Source organism: Enhydra lutris, unplaced genomic scaffold (assembly GCF_002288905.1).
Source record: "Enhydra lutris kenyoni isolate GAN:26980312 unplaced genomic scaffold, ASM228890v2 scaffoldscaffold5, whole genome shotgun sequence".
NCBI classification, from domain to species: domain Eukaryota; kingdom Metazoa; phylum Chordata; class Mammalia; order Carnivora; family Mustelidae; genus Enhydra; species Enhydra lutris.
This window is the reverse complement of record NW_019154089.1, coordinates 50,703,697-50,731,398: the sequence shown is the minus strand read 5'-3', so window position 1 is coordinate 50,731,398 and position 27,702 is coordinate 50,703,697. Positions and strand designations below refer to the sequence as shown.

At 42.3% G+C, this 27,702-nt stretch overlaps 1 protein-coding gene across 1 annotated transcript in view; it reads left to right on the top strand.

Moving 5' to 3' along the window:
- Positions 1 to 21,139, top strand: part of LOC111140933 (S-phase kinase associated protein 2) — a 33,268-nt gene extending 12,129 nt beyond the window's left edge. Inside the window, exons 4-10 of the mRNA XM_022493198.1 lie at positions 2,174 to 2,317; positions 4,239 to 4,373; positions 6,016 to 6,114; positions 7,253 to 7,383; positions 14,259 to 14,310; positions 14,500 to 14,607; positions 19,754 to 21,139. Of these exons, the coding sequence (XP_022348906.1) occupies positions 2,174 to 2,317; positions 4,239 to 4,373; positions 6,016 to 6,114; positions 7,253 to 7,383; positions 14,259 to 14,310; positions 14,500 to 14,607; positions 19,754 to 19,967 (883 nt within the window). The 3' untranslated portion in view covers positions 19,968 to 21,139. The remainder of the gene's footprint in view (positions 1 to 2,173; positions 2,318 to 4,238; positions 4,374 to 6,015; positions 6,115 to 7,252; positions 7,384 to 14,258; positions 14,311 to 14,499; positions 14,608 to 19,753) is intronic.
- Positions 21,140 to 27,702: the final 6,563 nt, after the last annotated feature.

The window sequence follows — 27,702 nt, the reverse complement described above, 5'->3', positions numbered from 1 at the left end:
TCAGAAAACTTTTTTCGATATTCATGTGTTATTGGATCCTGACTGTGGACCAGGTGATGCACTAGGAGTGGGGGGCTGCATGAAGGCCTGGCCACTCCCCACACAAGGGGCTGGGCAGTGAGTGCAGTGGGGAGAGCAGTATTAGGACTCAGTGTGAACCCCCCATTTCTGACACTCTACACTCTGTGGTGGGGGGGACGTACTTGACACTTCTGAGCCTTAGTCTCCCCCGTATATACAATGAGATCATAGTACCTTCCAGACAGGGCAGTGATGAGGGTAAAATCCCAAGATGTCGACGCAGTGCCTGGCTCGTGGAAGCGTAGGGCATGTGGTCGCCAATAGTCGTGGATGTCTTTGTTGGTTTGGGGGCACACCTTCAGGTTTGCACAGTGACCTGCACGTGGAAAGTCTCAGTGCACTGGAAGCAGTAACAGGCTAGAAGGGGCGGGGTGGGGGGAGGCTTTGTTTTTCAGTTGGAACTTCTTCCATCTATTCCACTTGTCCTCTCCAGCCAACCAACCACTAGCCATCCTGGGCACTTGAAGGCCGTCTGTGTTTCATCTCCCTCCACATATCTGTGGCTCTCACTGTGAGATGGCAAGAGCCCCTTACCCTCCATTCAGGCTCTGCAGGCAATAAGACATTACAGGCATTTCCAATGGTGGGCTTCTTGCTTAGAAGACCCTGGGAGGGGCGGAAGGGTGTGCATACCTGGAATGCTGGAGCGCCAGGTGGTGGAGTTGCACTGATGCACTGATCCCTCCCCGGTGACCCCATAGTGATTTTCTTTTTCATCCAGGTGTGCTCTTCATGCAGAGTCTATAAATCCTCACCTCAGTTGTCATGAGTAACAGGTGGCATCTAGGAAGCATTGCCTTCTTAATCATAGAGGTCACGTGATGCCTTGACAATTTCATCATGCAGAACTATTTCAGAGCCCAGCCAGTGGTCTGCTTATTTTAAGCAGTATTAAAAAATACAATTCTAGTAGGCATTTAAAATGTTCCCTCCTGTGCTTTAGCTCATGGGTTTTTTTTTGGTTTTTTTTTTTGCTAAGTTGAATTAATCTGTAGCTGTTAAACCTCCCTTTTTGTACTGTTCTGTACATTTTAGTACTTCATTTTTGCTTTAGAAAAACTATCCAAACTCTAAGTAATGTTTTTCCTCTCACATTAGTTCATACATATACATATATTTCTGTGCACACATACGCTTTTTTTTTTTTTTAAAGCTTAAAGGGTATTGTAAAACACCCAAGTGCCTTTGTAGGGTTCCTTATTCCTCATAGATATTTGATAGTCATATCACTTAATCAAGTGTAGTTGACCCTTAAGCAACATGGGGGTTAGGGGCACTGACCCTCCTGCCCACTTAAAAAATCCACGTGACTTTTAATTCCCCAAACACTTACTACTAATAGACCACTGTTGACCAGAAGCCTTACCCATGGCATGAACAGTCCATTAACACCTATCTTGTAAGTTAAATGTATTGTATATTCTTATTCTAACAATAAAGGATGCTAGAGAGAAGAAAATGTTATTAAGAAAATTATAAGGAAGAAAAAATACATTTACAGTACTGGAAAAAATCTGCATATAAGTGAACCTGCTCAGTTCAAGCCCATCTGCAAAGATCAGCTGTGGAGCTAACTTTCTTCCTTTTAGTTCTATTTCCGTGTTACTTAGGGTAATTGTGGTAACTCATGTATGCTTTACAAAAACACCAAGTGGGATCGTTGAGGCCATTTTGAACCTACCTACCTATTCAGTAATCAATTAAGTGATTGGAGCAATCATTTTTTAAGTTACTAAATTGTATCAAACACTAAAATTTTATTCTGTGGTTCCAGATCATTACATGGCTATGATAGCATTGAACCATCTGAAGGAAAAACATACGGATAGATATATGTGTGTATGTGTGTCTCTGTCTCAGTATGTGTGTGTGTTTGTGTATGTGTGTGCAAATGAAGGCAGAAGCTTATCCATGATACGAGCAAGAAATATTCATTTGTGTCTGAAAAAAAATACCATAGCTAGTTGTATAGTCAGCCCAAAACCGAAACTTCCTTCAGAATCTGCTTCAGGGTGATTCAGTGGCCAGAGCCTCCTTGTCGCGGGGTGGTATCCAGTGCCCTCAGCTTACTAAGGCCCCCCCTCTTTTCCAGGTTTGACGAGTCTCTGTGGCAGACTTTAGACCTCACAGGTAGAAACCTGCACCCGGATGTGATCGGTCGGTTGCTGTCTCGAGGAGTGGTTGCCTTCCGCTGCCCACGATCATTTATGGATCAACCATTGGCGGAACATTTCAGGTAAAAAAAGAAAAGCCCCCAGAAAAGGCTGTTTGTAAATCTTAAGGTGGAAACGGATCAAAACTTTGTTTCTTTCCCGTAACTTACGGCCTGTGACAAGTCTGTGCAGGGAAAGGCTAATAGAATTTTGCTGTGCAGTCTTTGTGTTGAAACACGGCACAGCTTTCAGTGATGCCGTTTCCACTCTTGGGCTCTTGCGGGGGGTCAAGAGGCACATTTGGCTTCCCTCAGGTGGGATCCTTGGAGGATGGGCACCATGGGCCCCGTGAGGCAGGAGCCATGCAGTGCACCCACTCGCACATGCAAGGCAGCCTCGCTCTTCCCACGCTGCCCGTTTCTGACAAAGACAGAGTATGAGGAGTCTTCTCAGATTTTGAAGCTCTGGGTATCTGATCTTATGGTGGACAAATTTGCAACCTGAGCAAGAATGCCTCTTTTTGTTCATTTTGTGGAGGATTTTGAAGAATGACTTCTCTTTCTGATAGTTTGGCGGTATGATTTAGAGCCATGGAGTGGAATAACTAGATACTGAACAGAAAAATAAGCTAAGAACAGCAGACTTAAGGACAAAACCTACATCCCGACTCTGGTACTTTCCTCTTCCCTCCAGGGTTATATGGCAGCACCCTTTTCTGCTGCTGGTTACCCTTGTCCCGTGGCTCTTCCTTCTGGGTCCCCTTCACGTGTGCACTTTCCTTGGCTACTCTGGGCTCTGTCCATGGTCCCTGGCTGCCTTCTCTTGATCCACACACTGGCCTCGGACACACTGTCTTATGTACCTGCCGTAGTGCTGGAACTTCCAGATCCTCTTCTCCAGTTCAGCCCTCTCTTTCAAACAAACGCCTAGGCCTAGTTACCTAGAAACTTCCACCCCTGCATTTCCTCCAGGTACCTTAGTGTTAGCCCCTTATAGCTGGCTCTTCCACTGTCTTTTCTGTTTTAGTAATTTACTCACTCATCTTTGCCTGCAGGATTCATAGGCATAACTTTGTCACCCACATTCAGCTCATTCTCATGATGCCCACGAATTAATTTCCTAAGTGGGACTGTATAAGCAGCACCATCTTGATTTGGCAGAAATTCTCCTGAATTTAATTTTTTTTAAAGACTTTATTTATTTGAGTGCGTGCACATGTGTTAAAGCAGGGGGGAAGTGGAGGGAGAGGGAGAAGCAGACTCCCTACTGAGGAGGGAGTCCAGTGTGGGGCTTGATTCCAGGACTCTGGGAACATGACCTGAGCCGAAAGCAAATTCTTTTTTTTTTTTTTTTTTTTTTTAATTTATTTATTTGACAGACAGATCACTAGTAGGCAGAGAGGCAGTCAGAGAGAGAGAGGAGGAAGCAGGCTCCCCACTGAGCAGAGACCCCTTTGCGGGGCTCGATCCCAGGACCCTGGGATCATGACCTGAGCTGAAGGCAGAGGCTTTAACCCACTGAGCCACCCAGGTGCCCCCGAAAGCAAATTCTTAATTAACTGAGCCACCCAGGCGCCCCCTGAAATCCTCCTGAATTTTAAAATGAATGAGGGGAGGGAGTTATCTAGTAGCAGTTTATTTTAAGACTGAAACTGTGGGGCGCCTGGGTGGCTCAGTGGGTTAAGCCTCTGCCTTTGGCTCGGGTCGTGATCCTAGGGTCCTGGGATCGAGCCCCGCATTGGGCTCTCTGCTCAGCGGGGAGCCTGCTCCCCCGCCCACCCCGCCTGCCTCTCTGCCTACTTGTGATCTCTGTCTGTCAAATAAATAAATAAAATCTTTAAAAAAAAAAAAAAAAAAGACTGAAACTGTACTACTTAAATGTGTATTTGGGGGTCATGTTTGTGATTGGCGGCTCATCTGGGGAGGAGATGGGGTTGGATTTGATTTGGAGGTATGTGTGTAAGCCCCCTTAACAGAGCCTCTCTTTTCCTTCCTCTGTGCCCAGCCCTTTCCGTGTGCAGCACATGGATCTGTCCAACTCTGTAATTGACGTGTCTACCCTCCATGGCATTCTGTCACAGTGCTCCAAGTTGCAGAACCTAAGCCTGGAAGGCCTGCAGCTGTCAGATCCCATCGTCAAGTGAGTGGCCATCAGGAACACGTGACAAAGGCAGTTGTTTTGACGGGTGTTAACTTCCTTTTCTGAATATAATCTGGGTGCCCTTCTGTCCATGTCCAGATGGACTCAGAAAAGAGCCATGGGGTGCCCTGGTTTCTGCAGGACTCATCCAGGCCACCCAAGTTCACATGCTAACTCTGTGCCGGGCCTTATGCCAGGTTCCAGACATACAGGGATGATGAGTAAAGGCAAGGTCCCTGCCTCATCCGTGGGAGAGACGGATAATTACAGTGCAGTGTGTTTGTTACATGCGTCGGTGGATACGAGGCATCACCCCGGAGAGACCTAGTTAAAATGAGGGAGGGCAGCCGCCTTAGAGGGAGTGACTCCTAAGCTGAGGATGGAAGGTATTCAGGTTAGAGATCGCCGGGTGATGAGGTAAAGGAGCCCACGAGGTAAAGCTGCCTGTGTGGTTCTAACCGGTGTGGCAGGCGGGAACTTGCGGAGCACGGGGTGCCGTGAGGAGACCCGGGAAGGGGGGAAGCAGCTCAGAACAGGCCCCTGCCATACTGTAGGAAGTCTGGACTCCGGGGCAAAGGGGAGCGTGCCAAAGAGAGGGGTCCTGAGAATGGAGAGGACGTGCAGAGTGGAAGTTTAGATAAAGAATCTGCTGGGCACCTGGGAGGGCTAGCCAGCTGTGGAAAAAACTAGACTAGCGAGATGCTGTTGTGTTCATTCAGGTGAGAAATGATGAAACCTGATGTAAAAAAAATAGCAGTAGTAGCGTTAGAATAAGTTTCTTGAACACTATGTACCAGATACTCGGTTCTTCAAAGGTCACCCCTGACGTAAGTTCTGATTGTTCCCCTTTTTACAAATACAGAAACTGAGGCACGGAGAGGCTGAGTAACTTGTCTGAGCTCACATAGTTTATAGGTGGCAGAACCACGATTTGAATTTGGCTGTAGAGTATGATTCCAGAACTCTCGCTCTTAATCATGGAGTTCCACTAACACAGGCTTTTAGGAGTGTAGAGAAGGCAAATCTGAGAGATGTTTACTTGGAAGAACGTGGAGACTCAACACGTAGTAGTGTGGCTACAAGCTAATGCTAATTATGGGTAAAATAGAGATGATATTTATTCAAGCACTCTTTTTTCAATTTAAAACCTACATTGCTTGGTGTTTTGGGGTTTTTTTTGGAAGACTTTATTTATTTGACAGATAGAGATCACAAGTAGGCAGAGAGGCAGGCAGAGAGAGAGAGAGAGGAGAAAGCAGGCTCCCTGCTGAGCCCAGAGCCTGATGTGGGGCTCGGCTCAATCCTAGGACCCTGGGATCATGACCTGAGCCAAAGGCAGAGACTTAACCCAGTGAGCCACTGAGGCGCCCCTGTTTGGTGTTTCTTGTGTGGTTCCTTTGTGCCAGGCATTGTGCTGAGTCCCTTATCACATTCTATAACTTAATCTTGACACTACTAAGAAGGTACTGATTCTGCCATTCCACAGATGAGTAAACTGAGGCAAAGCATCCTGCTTGCTGTCCTACAGAGTGAGACGTGAACTGAAACTCACTTCTGGTTGTAAGGCCTGTGTGCTTAGCTGCTGACTTCTCTAGCCTGCTTTCCTCAGAATGCTTACTGACATTCGCCTTTTTTTCCCCAGTAATCTTGCACAAAACTCGAATTTAGTGCGACTGAATCTTTCTGGGTGTTCTGGATTCTCCGAATCTGCCCTGAAGACCTTGCTGAGCAGCTGTTCCAGGTAGGAAGGATTGGAGACTTGGTTATACAACTGTTTTTGCAAATATATGACTATCCCTCCCGTGAGCGAGGCATTGGATCTATTTCTTGAGCTATTCCGAACTCTGAGCTCTTGGTGATACGTAATATCCTTTACCCTCTAAACTTCCTGTTCAACCTGAGGAGCCAAATCAGTCAGGTTGGCAGAGGCTACTTGGGTAGTAATCCGCCTCTTTTTCTTCACTTGAAAATAAGAAAAATTTGGTATGTGTTTATTGAAATTAATTTCTTTATACCTGACTATAAGTCAGGCTTTTTCCCTATAGTATCTGTAGACCTAACTTAGCGGATATCATAGATCTGGGTGACTCCATTAAAAACATCTTTATATTGTGTAATAGTGTCAGTATATAAAGAAAGGTACAGTGGCAGCCATTTCTAAGTGAGAGGAGGACGTGGCTCACAGAATACTTTGTGTGTGTGCTTTTTAATAGCCCTTGATCTTTCCTCTCTGGCATTGTATGTATGTCTCTTTAATGACCTGCTGAAAGTAGATTGCCTTAGGATAAGAGTGTTACCATGAGAGAGAAATGTATAACCCTCCATTCGTTCTGCAATGTCAGGAATGGGGTGTGTGGCTTAAACGGTGGATATTGTCTTTGAATTCATTGGCTCAGTCAGCACAAGCTAGATAAGATGAAGTGGGCTTTTGCAATGTCGCTGTCTCTTTATTGGGAATCCCTGGTATAACCCATCAACTTTTTAAAGCCTCTGGAGTGGTTGGTTCAGCCTCTGCTGTTTGCGGACAGCCTGGGTGGTTGAGAAAGAAAACGAGGCTGGAGCTGCTCCACTTGGTCCTGTAACCTGTGGGAGCCCTCAGGAGGAGCGGAGAGTGTTCCCTCCATTTCCAGAAGGGGGCAGCACTTACTAAGGTTTGGGCTTAGTTCCGCTGGGGCACACCAGGGCAGGGGAGCATTTCAGGAGGGGAGAAGGCAGTCTCAGGTGAGCAGAGACAGCTGTCTAGAGAAGCAGAGGTTCTCTGCGTGAAATGGTTAGGAATCTGTGGCTTCGTGTTTTCTCTGCAGCTCTGAGTCAAGTGCTTTCCTAGAGCTCATTCCTGGGTCCCGGTTTCATGCTTTCCCTATTTCTCTTCTGTGCAGATTGGATGAGCTGAACCTATCCTGGTGTTACGACTTCACCGAAAAGCATGTGCAGGTGGCTGTCGCGCATGTGTCCGAGACCATCACCCAGCTCAATCTCAGCGGCTATCGGAAGAATCTGCAGAGATCAGGTAAGCCCCTCCGGGCCCTGGACCCTGCCAGGCAACGAGGGCGGCAGTAGGTGTGATTTCTTGGAGAGCGCCTCTAAGTACTGCCCTGCGTCGTTTGTCTCCTTGAATCCAGGACTCCTGTTCTTAGTGGTGTTTTTCAGGTGTGGTGGCGGCTGATCTGAAGGGGTGGGTAAAGGCAAACAGCTGGTGGGGCGGCATCGAGATCAGAATCCAGAATCTCCAAGTGGAAACCTTTCTACTTGAAACCAATTTATTTCTAAGCAGCACTTCTTTTAATCTGCTAAATGAGTGGGTAAGACCTGCAGCAGGAAATGAATGCCGTGTTTGATCAGTATTCAGTGGTTCTCAACCAGCGCCAGTTTGCCTGCAAGGGGACATTTAGGGAGGTCTGGAGACGGTTGTTAGGGCCACGGCCGCGGGGGTGTTCCTGGAAGCTGCTGGGCAGAAGCCAGGAATGCTGGTAAGCAGAGTGCCCAGGACAGCAGAATAACACAAAAGATAATCTGATCCAAAATGTCAGTAGTGCCAAGGTTGAAGCCCTATTATAAACTCTGTGAGTTCATGTTTAAAACTCCTTTTAATTCAATCTAAGACGATGATGAGGTGGTTTAGTTGAACACGGACATTTGAAGTGAGAGGTAATGTGTGATCGTTAGCCGTCTTTATAAGCCTACATATTCAGTTATGCTTTAATTGTCTAATATTGGCAGAATCCTGATCAGCAGAGATACGTGTTTGCAAATGGCATAGATTTTTTTTTTTTAATTAACATATAATGTGTTATTTGCTTCAGGGTTACAAGTCTGTGATGCATCAGTCTTACACACTTCACAGCACACACCGTAGCACATACCCTCCCCAACATCCATCACCCCGCCACCCCAGCCCTCCCACCCACCTCCCCTCCAGCAACTCTCAGTTTGTTTCCTGAGATTAAGAGTCTCTTATGGTTTGACTCCCTCTCTGGTTTCGCCTTGTTTCATTTTTCCTCCCTTCCTGTATGATCCTCTGTCTTGTTTCTCAAATTCCTCATATCAGGGAGATCATATGATTAATTGTCTTTCTCTGGTTGACTTATTTCACTTAGCATAATGCCCTCTAGTTCCATCTATGTCATTGCAAATGGCAAGATTTCATTTCTTTTGGTGGCTGCATAGTATTCCATTATATATATATACATCACATCTTCTTTATCCATTCATTTGTTGATGGACATCTAGGTTCTTTCCACAGTTTGGCTGCTGTGGACATTGCTGCTATAAACATTTGGGTGCACATGCCCCTTCGGATCACTACGTTTGTATCTTTGGGGTAAATACCCAGTAGTGCAATTGCTGGGTCGTAGCATAGCTCTATTTTCAACATTTTGAGGAACCTCCATGCTGTTTTCCAGAGTGGCTGCACCAGCTTGCATTCCCACCAGCAGTGTAAGGGGTTCCCCTTTCTCCGCATCCTCGCCAACATCTGTCATGTCCTGACTTGTTAATTTTAGCCATTCTGACCAGTGTGTGGTGGCATCTCACTGTGGTTTGGATCTGTATTTCCCTGATGGCCAATGGCACAGCTTGTTTGAATGGCTTCCCCTCGCGATCCCAGGCCGTGGGCGATGCAGAGCCTCGCCGAGCTAGCAGCACACCTCAGCCGTGTCTTCAGGACTTGGTGTTGGCTCATGAAAATGCTTTGTTTTTATGGTTTTTGTGATACTCTAAAAGATTTGAATCAAACAGTTGCAGAGTGTGTCTTCCTAGAATGTAAGCAGTATTTGTAAACTGCTTCATCAGGACAAGATGCCAAGTTCAGTGTATCAAGGTATCGTGAAGAGGACCTGGGTTCTTGGGGGTAGCTGGGGGCTTGAGGCCTTTGCTGGGCTCCAGTCCGGATGCCTGCAACTGCAGACAGGGGAACATTTTCTTTAGACAGCTGTGAGAGCAGCAGTGTGTCTGTCTTCCCGCTCTCCCCTACACATAGGGGAGTTGTGTTCTACATTTTTTTCCCTCTTAAACATTATTTGGAATCTGATGACAGTCCTATATAGTCTTTCTCAAAAAGACATATACTATGGGAAAAATCATCAGTAATCTCAGTAACCTCTTGCTGGTCTTTTTCCTGCATAGAAATGTTTATTAAAGTGGGACATAATGCATGAAATACTTTGCAGTATGCTTCCCCCCCCCCCAGATAATCCCATTTTAGTAGCTGCACCCCATCATTTTCGGTGGCTGTGTGGTAGTCCGTCAAGTAGATATGGAATAATTTGTATCAATTGAATAATAATTTCTTCACTTGATCTCCTTATAATGGACTTTTAGAGTCTTTCCAGTTTTTTCCTTTTTTAACAACCTTGTCACGGACAGAGACAAATCTTGGAGTGCATTTCTAAGGGTGGATTCTTCTAAGTGAGTTAAGGATTAGGATCTGTTCTTAAGCTTTGGGTCGTTCTTGCCAAATGACCTTCCAAGGATGTTAAGCTCCCACCAGCGAGCAGCCTCTTCACATTGAATCCCACCACCAGGTCTTTCCTGTTCATCCCTGCGCCGAGAAAAGGCAGTGCCTCATTGACATTTCCCTCCTGTATCTGAATTTCCCGTTGCTTTAATTGAATGAAAGAAGGTTCTTGGTGCAAGGTTGAGAAATTCTGCTGTAAGCAAGCTGTGTTGGGCCTAAAACTCTTCTCTTTGTTCCTCCAGAAAAGGAGAAAGAGCCTGTTTACCAAGCTCTGGCCAGAATAATAGGTAATAAAATCCTGCTTGCTGGACACATTCAGGGCAAGGACAAAGATCTGGAGTTGAAGTGTGTGTGTTCTTAGTTACACAGTGGGAATTGGGAGATTTTTTTAACAGTGGCACCCACTACTTCACCATTTAGAAGATGGTATGAATGTCCTTTTAGCTCCTACACTGGCGCCAGTCCACCCAGGTTCCAGTTCCTGCTCTGCTGTTTACTGGGTAGTCTGAAGCAAGTTGCTGAACTTCCCTGTTCCTCAATTTCCTCATCCGTAAAACGGAGATAGTAGTGGAAGCCATCTCTTAGGATCACAGTAAGGAGTAAATGGGTGAATCCCACGGAGCGTGTTACCTAGTAAGTGTGCAGTGATCGTTGCTGTTATTTTTGCCACCCCCGTGGGGCAGTAGGGAAGCACTGCCTGGGGTCCTGGAGGACCAGCTCTTGGTCTTGGATTTGACCTTGACTTCTCTACATGAAATCATCTCTCTCCTTGAAATGACAGGTTAGATTTGGGGGTTTATAAGATGCCTTCTGGCGCAGGTGGATCTCCAGCTCATGGCAAAATGAAGGGGACAGCGTGTAGAGAGAATCTTAGCAGTGACTACTGTTTACGAGCCCTTTCCGCTGAGGGATGCCAGGGCTTAAGTGAGGGCTGGAGAGTACCAGTTCTACCCAACCACCCCCCTCCAAGGTTTTGTTCTTTCCTAGGTGGCATCAAATGAGATTGGGTCTAATTGGGGATTTGGGGGATGGCTAGTGGGCTGGCTGGGTGATGGGTCTCTCAAAATTGTACTGTGCCCTTCTTCATTTTTTTAGTCACTCATTAGACAAATGTTTATTGAGCACTGCTGATGCACAGAGCCCTGTTCCTGACTTGGGAGCTGTGACCTTGAACAAAACCGAGGAAGTCACCCCTGTGCAGCGTACATACTGGCAGGGAAGCCAGGCAGCCCACAAACAACAAAATGTGGTGAAAGGAGGGGAGGAGAATGTTGGCCAGAGGGGGCTGTTTTCAGATGGAATGGCCAAAGAGAGGGCCTCTGCCCAGAAGTGACACCTGAGTAGAGGCCTGATTGGGTGATGGTGGGACCTCTTTAGATAAGTAAGGAAAGAACATTCTGGAACAGCAAATGCAAAGCCTCAATATGGAAACCAGTGTTAGAGGGAGCAAGGAGCACAATGATAGGAGGTAAGATAGCCCAGGGTTCTCTAAGCCAAGGCAGAAGCTTTGTTCGGATTTTCTCTGAGTGAGATGGGAAGCCCCCGTAGCATTTTGAGGAGGAAACGATAGGGTCTGACTCCACTTTAAATGTCGTCTTCTAGTCCTGTGTTGAGAAAAGGCTGTAAAAAACGGTGGGGGTTGGGGGGCGGTGGTGACGTAGGACGTGGTAAGAAATGATCAGACATTAAAAAGCCAACAGACTGGATGTGGGATGTGAGAGAACAGTTGAGCGTGCCTCCTGGGGTTTCGGCCCAAGCAGCTGGATTGGTGACGTTAGCACTTTCCCAGAGACAGGGAAGACTTAGGAAAGGACCAGATTTAGAGGAGAAATAACTATTGGCTTTTAGGCCTGAATTTGAATTGCCTGTCCCACATCGCAGTGGATGTATCAAGACAGTTTAAAAGATTTTATTTATTTATTTGTGAGAGAGAGAGAGAGAGGATGAGAGAGAGAGAGCATGAGAAGAGGGAGGGTCAACGGGAGAAGCAGACTCCCCACTGAGCAGGGAGCCCGATGCCAGACTCGATCCACACTCCAGGATCATGACCTGAGCCGATGGTAGTCACTTAACCAACTGAGCCACCCAGGCGCCCTATCGAGATAGTTTAAAATGCAAGTCTAAGATTCAGGGGAGGGAATGGGGCTGAAGACAGAACCGTGGGAAGAAAAGGCCCCAACTGTGAATGAAGCTTACTTACTTTAAAAATAAATAACATATATTGATTGATTTTCTTTTTCTTTTTTTAAGATAAAGTGAGGAGGGGGAGAGGGGCAGAGGAGAAGCAGAGGGAGAATCCTAAGCAGAACCTGATGCTGGGGTGGGGAGGGGTGTGAGGTGTGGGTCTTGATCTCACGAGCCTGAGATCCTGACCTGAGCTGAAATCAAGAGTCAGACGCTCAACCAACTGAGCCACCCAGGCACCCCTATTGATTCATTTTCTGAATACAAAATAACACATGTGACTCTTCCAAGTTTTGAAAAGCTACCTGTAATCCCACCATCCTTGAGTGTATTTCCTTCCAGCCTTCCCCTCCTACCCCCAACCCCATGAACTTTTTCTGTCTGTGAATTTGTGTATAAATACGAGTTTGGGGAGATTCCTGGGTGGCTCGGTCAGTTAAGCATCTGCCTTGGGCTCAGGTCCTTGGGATCGAGCCCTGCTCAGCGGAGAGCACGCTTCTTCCTTTGCCTGCCACTGTCCCGGCTTGTGCTTTCTCTCTCTCTTTCTCTCTCACGAATAAATAAAATCTTTAAAAATAAATATGAGTTTTTGCATGTGTTTTTACTAAATTGAGATTATAATGCATTATACGTATTTTGTTTTCACTATACAATATATCTTGAGTATTTTTTCATGTCATGAAGTGCGATCTAAAAGCTTTTGAGTGACTGCCATTGGCATTGTGTTCCACAAAATGGATGGAGGTGAATGAATTAAAATAATTGGGGAAGGGGCTATTACAACTATTGCTGAAATGAACGTCTTCATGCATACCTCATTGTTTTTCTAAAAGTGGAATTACTGAGCCAAAGAGCCAAGTGTATAATGCTCAAAACACACCAAAAACTCAGTTCACTCTAAAGAAAATGAGTTTGCTCCCCTGAAAGGCTGCATAAAATTAAATATCCACTTGTATATGTGAGACCTGCTTTATTATATTTCATCAATTCTGGATATTATGATAGAATTTTTTTTTTCATTTGATAGCTGAAAAGCAGTATTTTAGGAGCACCTGGGTGGCTCAGTGGGTTGGGGCCTCTGCCTTCGGCTCAGGTCATGATCCCAGGGTCCTGGGATCGAGCCCCGCATCAGGCTCTCTGCTCAGCGGGGAGCCTGCTTCCCCCTCTCTCTGCCTGCCTCTCTACCTACTGTGATCTCTGTCTGTCAAATAAATAAATAAAAACTTAAAAAAAAAGGAATATTTTAATTTTATTTTTACTTTCTTGCACCATTTTTCTCTCTGTTTGGCCAAGTATCACTTCCATATTTTTTGCCCATTTTCTATGTTTATCTTTCTTTACTCTTTATATAAGACCATTAACACTCTGTTTAATGTTGGAAACATTCCCAGTTTCCTGATACTTTTTAAATTTTGTGTTTTGTTTTGCTTTAACATGGTAGACTTAAAACTTTTATGTAGTAAATTACCGCTTTCCTTTATGTTTTCCTTTGTGTTTAGAAAATCTAAGATCCAATGAATAATTACCCTATATTTATGCATTTTAGGACCTTTTCATATACGTGGGATTTATTTGGTTATATTATTTGAGTTGGAGAAATAAGTTTTTTTCTGCTTGTAGTAGCAGTGTCACTTTTTAAAATAATCCATGATGTCCCCCATTGGTTTAAAGTGCTACTTTTTTTTTTTTTTTAAGATTTTATTAATTTATTTGACAGAGAGAGATCACAAGCAGGCAGAGAGGCAGGCAGAGGGAGAGAGAGAAGCAGGCTCTCTTCTGAGGAGGGAGCTTGATTCAGGGCTCGATCCCAGGACCCTAGGATCATGACCTGAGCCAAAGGCAGCGGCTTAACCGACTGAGTCACCCAGGCGCCCCTTAAGTGCTACTTTTATTATACGTTATTTGTTTATAGATGATGGTGTTTGGTTTTGCATTTTGCTAGTGTAAGTGGGATTTTTTTTCTTTTTTCCCCACCTAGGTATTGCAAATACATAGCTAAGCTGTGGATTGTTATTAACTTACCATATTACATAGTTCTCTTACTATTTCTAGTTGATTCTCTTGGATTTTCTGGATTCAAAATCTTACATACCAAGATGATGATTTGGTGTTTTCTTTCTCATAGTGTGACTCTAATTGCATTCATTGTTCCGAGCTTCTAGCACCAAGTTAAATGATAGTGTTGATAACAAATATCCTTGTCTTGTTCCTCATTTAATAGTGACCATCGTTTTTTTTTTCCCTAGATGTCTCTACCTTAGTTGGAAGATGCCCCAATCTTGTCCACCTAGACTTAAGGTATTTTTGTTTTCATTTATTTATTTTAAAACAAAAATTGAAAAATCATGACTGCTCATTAAAGGTAGAAAGGATCTTAACTTGTTGAATTGAATGAACCAAACAGTTGGTTATTTCCGTTTTCTCCATCTGAACTGATATGTAGTTCAGTTTGAATCAGTTTGAATCTTCTCTTCTGCTCTGTTGCAGCGATAGTGTCATGCTGAAGAATGACTGCTTTCCGGAATTTTACCAGCTCAACTACCTCCAACACCTCTCACTCAGTCGGTGCTATGACATTGTACCTGAAACTTTACTGTAAGTATTTCATTTTCTAAAAGTAGGAGAAGACAGGGAACAAGAGAAGCCACTTGGGGTAGTATTTGTTATTATTAATAGCAGGTGTTTAAAACTTGAACATCTGGAGGGGAGACAGGTGGGAGGGAGGGAGGGTAACTGCGTGACAGGCATTAAGGAGGGCACGTGATGTGATGAGTACTGGGTGTTGTGTGCAGCTGATGAATGACTGAACTCCACATCAGAAACTAATGATGTACTATGTGTTGACTAATGGAATTTAAATTAAAAATAAATAAAACTTGAACATCGATATGGGTGTACTACAAATAGGTTAGGGAATTCCAGCAAAACAGAAAAACCAAGACACAATTTTTTCCTTAAAAAATCTTGGAAAGTTGACTGGGATAGTTTACTGAACATTTATTATTTAGTTAGAAGCAGGTTTAAATATTAGAATACCATACTCTAGTATCTGGAAGACTTGAAAAAGGAAAAATCCTTCTTACCTCCAGGGAGCTCAGAGTATAACCGGGGAGGCAGACCCAGTGGGGGCTTTCCCCCCAACATTTTTCAAATCAACTCCCGATGACTCTGACAGACTCCCTCTGGGCTGAGAGGAAAGTTCTGTAATCTTCTAGTGATGTCTGTCCTGGCCGGTGGTCAAAGAATGGGAAGAATGGCATCACGTAAACCATAAACGGTAAATGTCATGAGTCCAGTGCTGTCTTGGAAGGGGGGAGACTGAAGTCCAAAAGAGTGAAGTGACTTAACCTGAAACTATAAAGTGAGTTAAAGGCGAAGCGAGGTCTGCATGCTAGGTTTTTTAGATGGATGAAAATAGTCTGGCTAATCCAGTGGCTCTTATGAGGGTTAATTTTGTTTCTGCTCAGCAACTTCCACAAATCAAGGGAGAGCAAAAGTTGCTGGTCTTTCTTTTAGAAGGTGCTGTTCTCAAGTCTTCTTAGAAATAACATTGTCTTTTTATTTTTTTAAAGTTTAAAACTTTAAAAAAGTTTAAAGTTTAAAAAAATTTTTTTAAAGTTTTTATCCCCAAAGGACTGGAAAATCCTTCCTCATGTAGGATGTAAATGTATAGCAGTTCTATTGAAAACCACAAGAAGTCAGTTCCAGCCGATATACCCTGATTGAGGCCACTGCCACATGTAGCTCACTGTCCCAGAGAATGTCATTTAGCTTCTGGTTCCTACCAAGAAGCATGGGGAGTTTGAACAAAGAATTTATGTAGTTCACAAATGATTGGTTTGGATCTTCTAAGTTAAGTTGCAAGAATTAATAAATGATACTTCAGCTATATAGGGTTAACTAGTAGAATTAGAAAATCCAGTAATTATATTTTTAATTAATCACTTTAATTAATCTTGGGGCTCAGGGGCTCAGCCAGTATTTCGTTTGAAAGAGCACTGCCTAAAAGGGATGGCAGTCTTTACTTCCATGTGTCTCAGACGGTAGGGTGTGAACTCATGTACAAGGAACCCTTGTTGAAATCTTGTGCCCTGTGCTAACCAGAACTCCTAGGAGCCTCTAGTTTCCATCCAGAAAGGCGTCCCTGTCACCTCTCTCTCCTATCTTGCCCTCTGGGCGTCAGCATCATTGCCCGTGCAGCCCCTGGGGATGATAGTGATCAGTCTTTTTTGGTTGCTTTTCTCAAGAGAATCTGTTCCCATGTCTCACTTCTGTTCTTTTTCTCCAGAGAAAGAAGCTAAGCAGGTAATTCCCAGATGCTTTTTCTCAAGCAGAGGCTAAGGGAAGGCTGTGAGCTCTCACAGTTTAGTATTTTTATCCAGTAGGATAATAACACCTACGGAGTCCTGCCTGCAGGCAGTGTGAGTTGCTGCTTAAGGGCACAGACCTCAAGTCACAGACCTACGTTTGAACCCTCACTGCCTTGTGACTTGTCCTAACCTTATCTTGAAATAAGAGAAACGGGCATGGGGAGTTCGGTTACAAATCAGATCACCAAAAATAATGAGAACAGAGAGAAAAAAGATGCTCTCCTTGTACTTCAAGGTAAAAGAGTGTGTTTCTTCAGGCATTATGTAAATAGTACGCTGGTTAACCTTATGAATCCATTAAATGAGTTTGCCCATGACCTATCCTTAGACGTTTCTTAAGATAGACTGTTATTTTCTCTAATTTCATTCTGGCAGCTGACGTACTCGAAATTCACAGTAAGAATTCCAGGATCCTCGAGGAATAGTAATTCTGAGAAAGCCATTTATGCTAAAGAATTTTTATTTCTTAGAAGTGGGAAAATAAGGCACCTGGGTGGCTCAGTGTGTTAAGGCCTCTGCCTTCGGCTCAGGTCATGATCTCAGGGTCCTGGGATCGAGCCCTGCATCGGGCTCTCTGCTCGGCTGGGAGCCTGCTTCCCTTCCCCTCTCTCTGCCTGCCTCTCTGCCTACTTGTGATCTCTGTCTGTCAAATAAATAAATAAAATCTTAAAAAAAAAAAATAGAAGTGGGAAAATAAAATTTGAGTGACTTTCTTCTGTAATGCTAGTGCTTTAGACTACTTGGGAAATGAGGTTTTTCTTCTGCAGGGTATGTCCGCATTGTGTCTAGTCCTTTCGGCCTGAATTGATTTTATTCCAACTATGTCCAGACTTTCTTCTGATCATTCAGTATTTCTCACCCAAGTAAGAAAGCCACACTGGAGCCAGTGAACTGATCTGAGATTGGGAGAGACTAAGTAGAAAGTCAGTGTAGGAGAATTTGTAGTTAGGCATTGATTAATTACATATGGTACATACTAACTAATAGTTACAAATATAGTTACTAAATAATATTGTTACATACTTACTAATAGATTTTATAAGGAAAATAGGAATGTGTAGTTGAGGTAAAGTGTGAACCTGTGAAAGGGTCTGTAAGTATCTTTTGTTTACTCAGATGAAACAAAGATACACAAGACATTATCAAACAATAACACACAAAGGTACACGAGACACAGGGACGCCTGTGGCTCTGTTGGTTGGGCCTCTGCCTTCAGTTCAGGTCATGATCCCAGGGTCCTGGGACTGAGTCGATTCGGTTTCCTTGTTTGTTCAACAGGGATCCTGCTTCTCCCTCTGCCTGCCTCTCCCCCTGCTTGTTCTCTCTCTCTCTAACAAATAAATAAACAAAATCTTAAAAAAAAAAAAAAAAAAAGACATTATCAATGTTCCTTTATACTTCTTAAAATTGGAAACAATGGCTCTTCATTGCTATTTACTGTCCTTCAGTTGCTTTTCAGTCTAAAGAGTTGCTTATAAATTTGTTGTGTTGTGTTGTAGATGACACGTGTACTAAGGGGCTTTTGACGCTTATTTTGTTTCATCCCCTTAAAATTTTAAAAGACTTTCTGGCTTTTCGATATGGATCATTCCCCGTCCCATGGTATGCAGTTCACTCCTTTCTCACTTAGGATACCTGCATGTCTCTGAGAGTCTGCTGTCCTTTCCTTACGCCCACCAAGGTTCCTTCCCAGTGCTGTTGTGAGAACATTCTTCTTCTGCCATCTGCTGCGCACCCTTTGCTGGCTCCCACCTGCAGTGTCTGCTTCTGAGTCTAATTCCGTCCACTGTAGAAGGACTTACAGTTTGGCTAATTCGGATATCCCAGCACCCAGATTCTCATTACAAAGTTCTCAAATACTCGGATTTCACATAAGAGGGATTTAAGATTTAAGGTTGGGGCAGAATTGCTGTCATCTTAAGGGATTTTGCGTATAAACGTCTATGTGCTGTGACCTTTCTTTGCACTCCTGCTGCTGTATTCCAGAGGTTAGTTTACTTTAAGAAGAATGGTACTTCACTATTCCTGATTTTCTTTTTTGGCTGTTGTAACCTCCAGATCGTATTGTCCTTTTATGAACACCAAGCATTTTTATTTTACTTAGTCATTTTCTAAGCCTTCATCTTTATTCAGCTAATATGTATTAAACATCTGTGGTGTTTAATACACTTGTTGAGTGTAGAATAAATACATTTAGGGGGTAGTAGGGTGACCGGGAGGGTGGGTTGAACATGGAAAGTCCTAAGGCCGGCAGAACAGTTTGAGTTCCGTAAACAAGAGGGCAGCATCAAAGGCTTGGGGATGGAGGCGGTGGAAGGGTGACGTCATCTTAGCTAAGCTTTCGGAAGATGCCTTGGACATTGGCATATAGAATAGACTGGAAGGAAGAAAGAGAGGAGGACAGGTGACAATTACTATGAAGAAAGTTTGTGTTTTTAGTGATTATTGGCAATATGAAAATACAAAGGATGCTGCTGACACTAGGTCATTGATGTGTTCATCGATCTGCAGTGGGATTTTGTTGATATTCCTAACTAAATATTCCCTTTCCTAAGACTTTGTACTCTGTGTCCCAACCTGGAGCAAATACAGATCAGAGAGATGAATTTCTGAGTACAGAGATCTGAGTTAAAGAAGAAAGAATTATTACCTAAAAGTATTTACTTTGGGGAAACAGGCTCCCTTTTTTGTGACCAGAATGTCACTGTGGACAGACTTGTGTTTCACTTAATGGGAAAGAGCTGAGAAGAGGATTGGCATATATGCAACCAAAAAAAAAAAAAAAAGGTAATATGTAGGGAAGTCAGATGGCTTTCTTTTCCCTCTCATAGAAAAGGTGTGACCAGTTAGTTACTCCTTTTCTCCATCTGCAGCCAACTACATAGCCTTGTTTACAGTACTTTTGCAAAGTCGTTGTTAGGTTTTATCACAGGTTATGGACTTACTAAGAAGTTACCATAACTTCTGCTGCTCATCTTTTGAGAGGAGGAGACTAGTTCAAATAAAGGTCAAGTCCATGCTTGGAAATCACATATAACCTGAGGTGATTCAGTAAATCCTCTCAATTTAAATCAAGAATAGAGAAGGGTAACAACTATGGTTGGATTTTAAATAAACCTCAGTGGTTAGGTTGTGAGAAAACATGTAATAAAATGCACCTGCGTGGGCCCTAAGGCCATGTTGTCCAGGCTGTGGTCCACGCTCTCTGGTTTCACTCACCTTTGCTGTTTTCTCGGGTCATGGATGGCACGTGGTGTTTTCAGTGGGCGCTGTATAGACTGTGGTACAAATGGTAAAAATTGGGTCATGTGACTTGCGTGGATCAGTCACCGTAGATCCTGTGACTCTGAAAGGTCTCTCTTCCTTTCCAGTGAACTTGGAGAAATCCCCACACTAAAAACACTACAAGTGTTTGGAATCGTGCCAGAGGGTACCCTTCAGCTATTAAAAGAAGCCCTTCCTCATCTACAGATTAATAGTTCCCATTTCACCACCATCGCCAGGCCGACCACTGGCAACAAGAAGAACCAGGAGATCTGGGGCATCAGATGCCGGCTGACGCTGCAGAAGCCCAGTTGCCTGTGAAGTATTTATCGCAGGATGGTGTCCCCTCTTTTCTTTGGAACAGGGAAAATGGGCAAGAAGCCTGCCTGCTGGAGCGCTCGGCTCTTTTTATTCTTGGTTTTCCCTTTGCCTGCCTTCCACAAGTATATTAGACAACCGTTTGAGAGTGAAAACGATGAAGTTTTGCTTTTTCTCAATAACCAGAAGAGCTTCGGTCACTGCTTCTGTGCACTTACGAGCCCAAGTTTAAGGCCCTTTTAGGAGAGCCTGTGATTTCAGGATAACGTTAAGCAGCAAAATTTGAGCCACCTCTTTCAAGTGCCCTTCTTGTTCCGTCTGTTTAGAATCAAGTGTCAGAATCACCACCAGCAAATCATTTTCACGATCTGTGTGGTAACGTTCTTCTATTTAATTTCTCAGTATTGCCTTATGAGACGTAGATTGGTAGAAGTGTTTGTATTGTGAACGGAACAAAAGGAGAATCGTAGGATGGTCGCATTCGTGGCACTCTCTTCTGGAGACTGCAGAACAGACCTTTCAGCCTTGCCTTTAGATTTGAAATTAGGTTCATGGAAACAGAGCCCTGGGCAATTCATCTTGAAACCTAAATGAGAAACAGCTAGCCATCAGAGGCAAAGAATTGGTCCAGCATCTAAAGGCTCAAGAGGCTGTTTTCCATGCCGGGTTGATCTGGACTGTCCTCTAATGAACATCCGTGAAGTTTCCTTCATGTGTTGTGTTCCCAGAATGCCGAATTGTGGCCTTCTAACTTTATGATCAAATGATGTTAATGTGCGTTCTTTAGCTTTTAAGATGACTCGCTATGTTTTAGAAAGGTGATAGTAGCCAGTCTTTATTCTTGAAACGTTGGCTGAAATGCCGAACTGAAACTGCCTGCCATTTTCTTTTATTGCCAAGGTTCTTCAGGTTATTTTTATATGACTCTGGAATCAAGTATTTTTAATTGCCTTCTTTAAAAAAAAAAAAAAATTTATCTCCCACAATAATTGTTGGAAAGTCATTGTTGTTTAAAGTTCCTGGACCTAGAGTTCCCGGAGAACTACGTGTTCGTTCACCCAGAAATACACGCTCGAAGTAGGTGTGGGCTTCATGCGGTTTCAAAGCAGTAAGACAACTTGAAACTACATTAAAGTTAAGATTTGGGTGTGGAATCTTTGGATGGCAACAGTGATTTTTTTTTTTTTTTTAATGGTGTCTAGAAGAAAAAAGATTAAATTCTACCTAAAAAAAAAAAAAAAACAAAAAAAAACACTACTTTCTTTGAATTGATGACCTTCCCATATGTTTGAAATGGAACAAAAGGAGCTAAAAACCTGTTACTTCTAGTAACATTAATTGTTTTTAAATCAGACTTTTCAAATGTTGGAAACAACGATATGAAGTGCCCTTATCTGCTCAGACCTAAGGAAGAACATTTTAAAGTGGCCTTGTACGGGAAATGATTATGTTTCAATTTTGTACTCGTTAAAAAGTGCTAAATATACTACATGAAATTATTGTTTACAGATTAGTGACAAGGGCTGATGATAGGATCCATTTGGACTGTGATTTCCAGATGCCCTCAAACGTACAGTACTTCCAAACTCAAGTCCAGCCATAAGCTATTTTTGTATGTGATTTCTACTTTTATAGACCTGTTTTAAAATAAAACACATTTTTATAAAAATGAGTACTTTTGCTAAGTTGCATTCCTTTGTTCTTTGTCTTTTTTTTTCCTTAAGTGCTCTAGTTAGAAAGCCCTTGGTGTGGTGTGTCCTTGCTATGTTGTGCTCTGGGTCATAGCCCTCTAGTTAAAGACCTACAAAACTAGCCTTAAGTGGACCTCTTTGTTTCATCTACTTCATAGTTTTTTGTCAAATTAAAATGATAGTGTATAATGCTTTCTGAGAAGGTGTTAAGTAAGGCTTATTCTTAACCTTTAAAGTGCTTCTAAAATAGTAATATTTATAAAACATTTGAAATTCAGGTGACTAATGTGATACTCAAGTACTAATAAAAGGCAGCGAGTGGCACTTTTAAAATTTAGACTGGACCAGCTTACACTGTATATTTTACTCTCATTAGGAAACTGTTTGACTGGTTCACTCCGTACCTAAGAGGTCTTGGGAATTCAGTTCCCTCTGAACCGTCCATTCAAATGGTAGAATAGTGATTCTTGCTGAACATCACCTTTTTTTTTTTTTTTTTTGCTGTTTTTGGTTATGCTCTGTTATCACTTTTAGGCTTCCTTAATTATGAAAAATGTCAAATACATGCAGAAATTAGAGACTGTCATGAACTTCATCACTTTTGTCATTAACCTACAGCCTATCATTAGAGCCATCATCACAACCCCCCTACACACCCCCACCTGCTCAAATTACTTTGAAGCAGAATTATATTTTAGTATATACATCAGAATTTAGTATATACATATACTAGTATATAGTATATACATATACTAAATATAAAAATTTAGTATATACATCAGAAAGAGATTCTCCTGAATTAATTCTGCAACATTGAATGTCAAGATGCTGTAGAAAATTCCCTAGTGGGTCTCAAGTGCTTTCCTTACACGGGTTTGTTTTGATGAGGCCTCAAACGTAAGGCGTGATCTACACGTGCACTTGATTGACACTCTCTTAGTCTCTTTGGGTCCCCCCCGCCAGCTTTTTTTCCTTACAGTTTGTTTACTGAAAAAAGAGGTTATCCTGAGTTCAACATTGTGACTGTTGACGTGATCCCTGGAGTGATATGTAACAGGTTCATCTGCCCCCTATTTCCATAAATTGGTAGTTAGATTCAGCAGCAAAAAGCCCTAAACCAAGGGGGATTTTGCCATCCAGGAGACATTTAGTACTATCTGAAAACATTTTTGGTTGTCCCAAGCAGAGAGGTGCTGTTGGCATCTAGCAGGTAAGAGACCATGGGTGCTGCTAACTAACCATCTTACGATACACAGGACAGCTCCCCACCACAAAGTATTTTCTGGTTCAAAATATCGGCAGTGCTGGGGTTATGAAACCCCAATCCCAAGGCTGCTCTTACAAGTTCCTTTCTCAGCGAATCAGTTCTTGCTAGGTGGTATTGTGTTCTTCGGTCAAGAAGCACCTAACATCTGGCTGTCCTTCTTTGTATGTTCTAACATCTGCCTGTGGCCCTTGATTCCTCCCCTCTCCCATACCCACTAGTTCCAGAGATCTGAATTTCTGGATAAGGTAACTTGTATCTCTTCCATCCTGGTGAACTTGATTTCAGTCCAACATTTACTGAAGACCTACAATGTGGAAGATGCTGTGTTAGAGGGGCAGCACCTGGGAGGGTACAGAGCATCTGAGGAAAGGCACAATACCCAGAGACTGGGAAGACTAGAAAGAAACCCCTTTCCTCCGGCTACCCTAACCTTGCCCAGAACAAGCAAGAAGGCAGCCGCCTCTTTGTCTTCCCCTTCCCAAACTAGCCAAATATCCAAGGAAGTCAAAAAAAGACTCTTCATCTTGAGGCCAACTCTTGTGAAGCTCTAGATTTTGGCAATATTTTACACTGCTTTTAGAGTGGATAATCTACAGTAACCCACTTAAAATCCTCACGGAACTATTTAAAAATCAATACAATGATTTTGTGAGAAATCATTCCACAAAGAGATGTTTTGAAGAGAAGATCTGAGGCAGGAGGAAATAGCGATATATTCAAAATGTAATTACCAAAGATATTTTAAATAGATTGTTTTCCTGTGAAAGCCAAGAAGAACCAGCCTAGTGTGACAACATCACTCAAGCCCTCTTCATCCATTTGAAGATAGTAAGTGTGGGAAATAAACAGCATTTGTAGTTGGGGGAAATGTCTGTTTAGAAGGACAGTTTGTAAAAACCTTGTTCTCAAATACTGTACTACTTATTTCAGATACCCATCTATCAGATCCCCCTACACACACACCATAAGGAAAGAATGTTAAATTTCAGTATGTTAAAACTATTGTTTAGTATTGTAATTAGCAGTTTCTTCCCTAGCTGTTATCCGTCTTTATTCATTGTGCAAGAGTACAGATGAGAACTTATTGTCCCCACTCCTGAGGAATTCACAATTAAATGGTATCAAAAGTTGTATCTTATTCAGATCTCTTCTGTAGTTTTTTCAGGATCTCAAATTTTTATTTTTTTAGCTATTGATATTCGGTTTTTAGAAAGGGAGAAATGGGGGCTCCTGGGTGGCATGGTCGATTAAGCATCTAACTCTTGATTTTGGTTCAGGTCATGATCTCACGGTGGTGAGATCGAGTCCCGCATTGGGCTCTGTGCTCAGTGTGGAGCCTGCTTGTGACTCTGTCTCTCCCTCTGCCCTTCCCCACCACGTTCTCTCTCTCTCACTAATAAATAAATCAATCTTTTTATGAACAAAATTAGTTTTAACCCATGCCTTTACTACCCTATAAAATATTCAAATTAAAATATTTTTTCTAATTTTCTCTTTAATTCCCCTTGTTTAGTCAGTAATTTTCTTTAAAAAAAAATGTATCTTAAAGCCCATGATACTTAAAAAAGTACTCTTCATATTTTCCCTTAATGTAGAAAACTTAATAAGCCTTCTCGTTGACTTGTGTCCTAACCCCTCATGCTTATTTTTAATGTTAAAAGTCAAGAACACACTGCATTTGAAGTAAACAATTCCTCCTTGTAGCTCAGTAATTCATCAGTGTATTTACTTCTATCTCTTCCCTCTCATATATCTAATTCTTTTCATTATATCATTTATATGTCATGATATACCCAGGATGTCTTGGAAGATACTATCCCTGTGTATAATGATGCATATATTATGTTACATCGACACAATGTATGGATTTTTTAGTGATTTAAATCCTGAATTACCTCTTTTGTTTTTAAGTCCTTTTTTAAAATTGAAGTACAATTGACGTAAGTTTCAGGTGTGCATCAGGTTGATTTGACAATTATACGTTACAAGCGTTCACGGTGGTTAAGTATAGTCACCATCCGTCTCCATAGAACCTTATTACAGAATTAGTGGCTATATTCCCTATGCTGTACTTTTCATCTCTATGATACCTCTTAATCCCCTTCACCTATTGCGCCCAACCCCCTATTCCTTCTCCCCTGTGGCAACCTAGCAGTTTCTTCTCTGTATTTGTGAGTCTCTGTTTTGTTTATTTTCTTTTTTAGATGACACATTTAAGTGAAATCATATGATACTTGTCACTCTCTGTCTTCTTTCCCTTGGAGTAATACCCTTGGAGTAATACCTCTGTCCATGTTGTCACAAATGGCAAGATTTAACTTCTGTAGGTAAATAATATTTTTTTGTCTACCATATCTTTACCCATTCATCTATCCATGGACACTTAGGTTGCTTCCATATTCTGGCTATTGTAGATAATGCTGCAGGGAACATAAGGGTGCATATATCTTTTTGAATTAGTGTTTTTATTTTCTTCAATAAATATTCAGAAGTGGAATGGCTGTATTATATGGTCGTTTTATTTTTAATTTTTTAAGGAGCCTTCACATTCTTTTACATAGTGGCTACATCAATTTACATTCCCACCAACAGTGTACAAGGGTTCCCTTTTCTCCATATCCTTGCCAATACTTGGCTTTTTTTTTTTTTAAGATTTTACTTATTTATTTGACAGATCACAAGTAGGCAGAGAGGCAGGCAGAGAGAGAGGAGGAAGCAGGCTCCCTGCTGAGCCGAGAGCCTGAAGCTGAGCTCAATCTCAGGACCTGAGATCATGACCTGAGCCGAAGGCAGAGGCTTTAACCCACTGAGCCACCCAGGCGCCCCAACACTTGGCTTTTTTAAAATAACCACTCTGACAGGTGTGAGGTGATATATATTGTGATTTCAATTTGCGTTTCCCTGATGGTGAGTGATGTTGAGCATCTTGTCATGCGTCTGTTGAGCATCTGTGTGTCTTTGGGAAAATGTCTGTTTGGGTCCTCTACCCATTTAATCAGATTATTTTGGTATTGAGTTCTGTGAGTTCTTTCTTTATTTTGGATAATATCCCCTTATTGGGTATGTCATTTGCAAATATCTTCTCCCATTTGCTACTTTTTTTTTTTTTTTGGTGGTTTCCTTTGCTATACAAAAGCTTTTTATTTTGATGCAGTTCCATGTGTTTATTTTTGCTTTTGTTGCCCTTGCTTGAGGAAACACATCCAAACAAATACCGCTAAAACCGGTGATAAAGTGTTTACTGCCTATGTTTTCTTTTAGGAATTTTGTGCTTTCAGGTCTTTCTTACATTTTAGTCATTCCGTTTTCGAGTTTATTTTTGTCTCGAGTGCAAGAAAGTGCTGTCGTTTCATTCTTGTGCGTGGGGCTGTCCCGGCTTTTCCCGCACTATTTTTTGAAGAGCCTATCTTTTCCCCATTGCATATTGCTGCCTCCTTTGTCAGGGATTATAGTGGATCCTTGAACCAAATGGCTTTGAACTTTATGGGACCACTTACATGCATAGTTTTTGAATAAATATATTGGAAAAACTTTTTAGAGATTTGTGACAATTTGAAGAAATTCTCAGATGACCCATGTAGCCTAGAAATATCGAACAAAATTTCAAGAAGTTAAATATGTCACAAGTGCATAAAAATATGTAGATATTAGTCTATTTCATCAATTACTACCATAAAATAGACACAAACCTATTACAAAATGTTAAAATTTATCAAAACTTACATAAGCACACACAGACTGTACATGGTGCAGTTGAAAGAAATGTAAACAATGTGAAGATGCGGTTTTAAACCGTAATTATAAAATTAACTGTAGTTCAGACTGTGCCATTGTGGTAAATTTATAGCCACCTGCTGCTGCTACTGCTCTGAGCTCAAGGGTTGTGAGCATTCACGTAAACGACCATGTGAAGCTAATAATCTCATGAGCAGTTCATCTTCAGCAAGTTGCATATTGCTTTGAAAAAGTAATTTCTCACAGTTCTTACATATTTTTCATCATGCTTAGTACAATACTGTCAACCTTGAATAATGCCTGAGGACCCATATGAAGTGCCACTAGTGATACAGGAATTGGTCCCAGGAAGCAAAGTCACGAAATTACAAAAAAACTTGAATGGCAAGCTTGATAGTTACCATAGCTTGAGGTCTGTGGTTGCTATTGTCCATCATTTCAAGGTAAGTGAATCCAGCGTAAGAACTCTTATTAAAAAGGGGGGGGTGGTGCCTGGCTGGATCAGTGGGTTAAGCCTCTGCCTTCAGCTCAGGTCATGATCTCAGGGTCCTGGGATTGAGCCCCACATCCGGCTCTCTGCTCCACGGGGAGCCTGCTTCCTCCTCTCTCTGCCTGCCTCTCTGCCTACTTGTGATCTCTGTCAGATAAATAAAAATCTTAAAAAAAAAAGAAAAGGAAATGTATGAAGCTGTTGGTGCAACCACACCAGCAGGCATGAATACCATATGCTTTGTACAAAATACCTTTTTATCTTGTATTGAAAATGCAGCTTTTATATGGGTTCGGGATTGCTATAAGGTATACCTATAGACTAATACAATTTGAGAAAAGACAAGGTCATTATATGACAACTTAAAGCAAAAGGAAGGTGAAGCATTTTAAACTGGAGAATTTAATGCCAGCAAAGGATGGTTTGGTAATTTTATAAAGAGGTTTGGCTTTAAAAAAAACGCCAAGATAACAGGAGAAGTGCCTACTGTCAACAAATAGGCAGCAAACAAGTTCCCAGACCCCATTAAGAAGATCATTGAGGAGAACGGATATC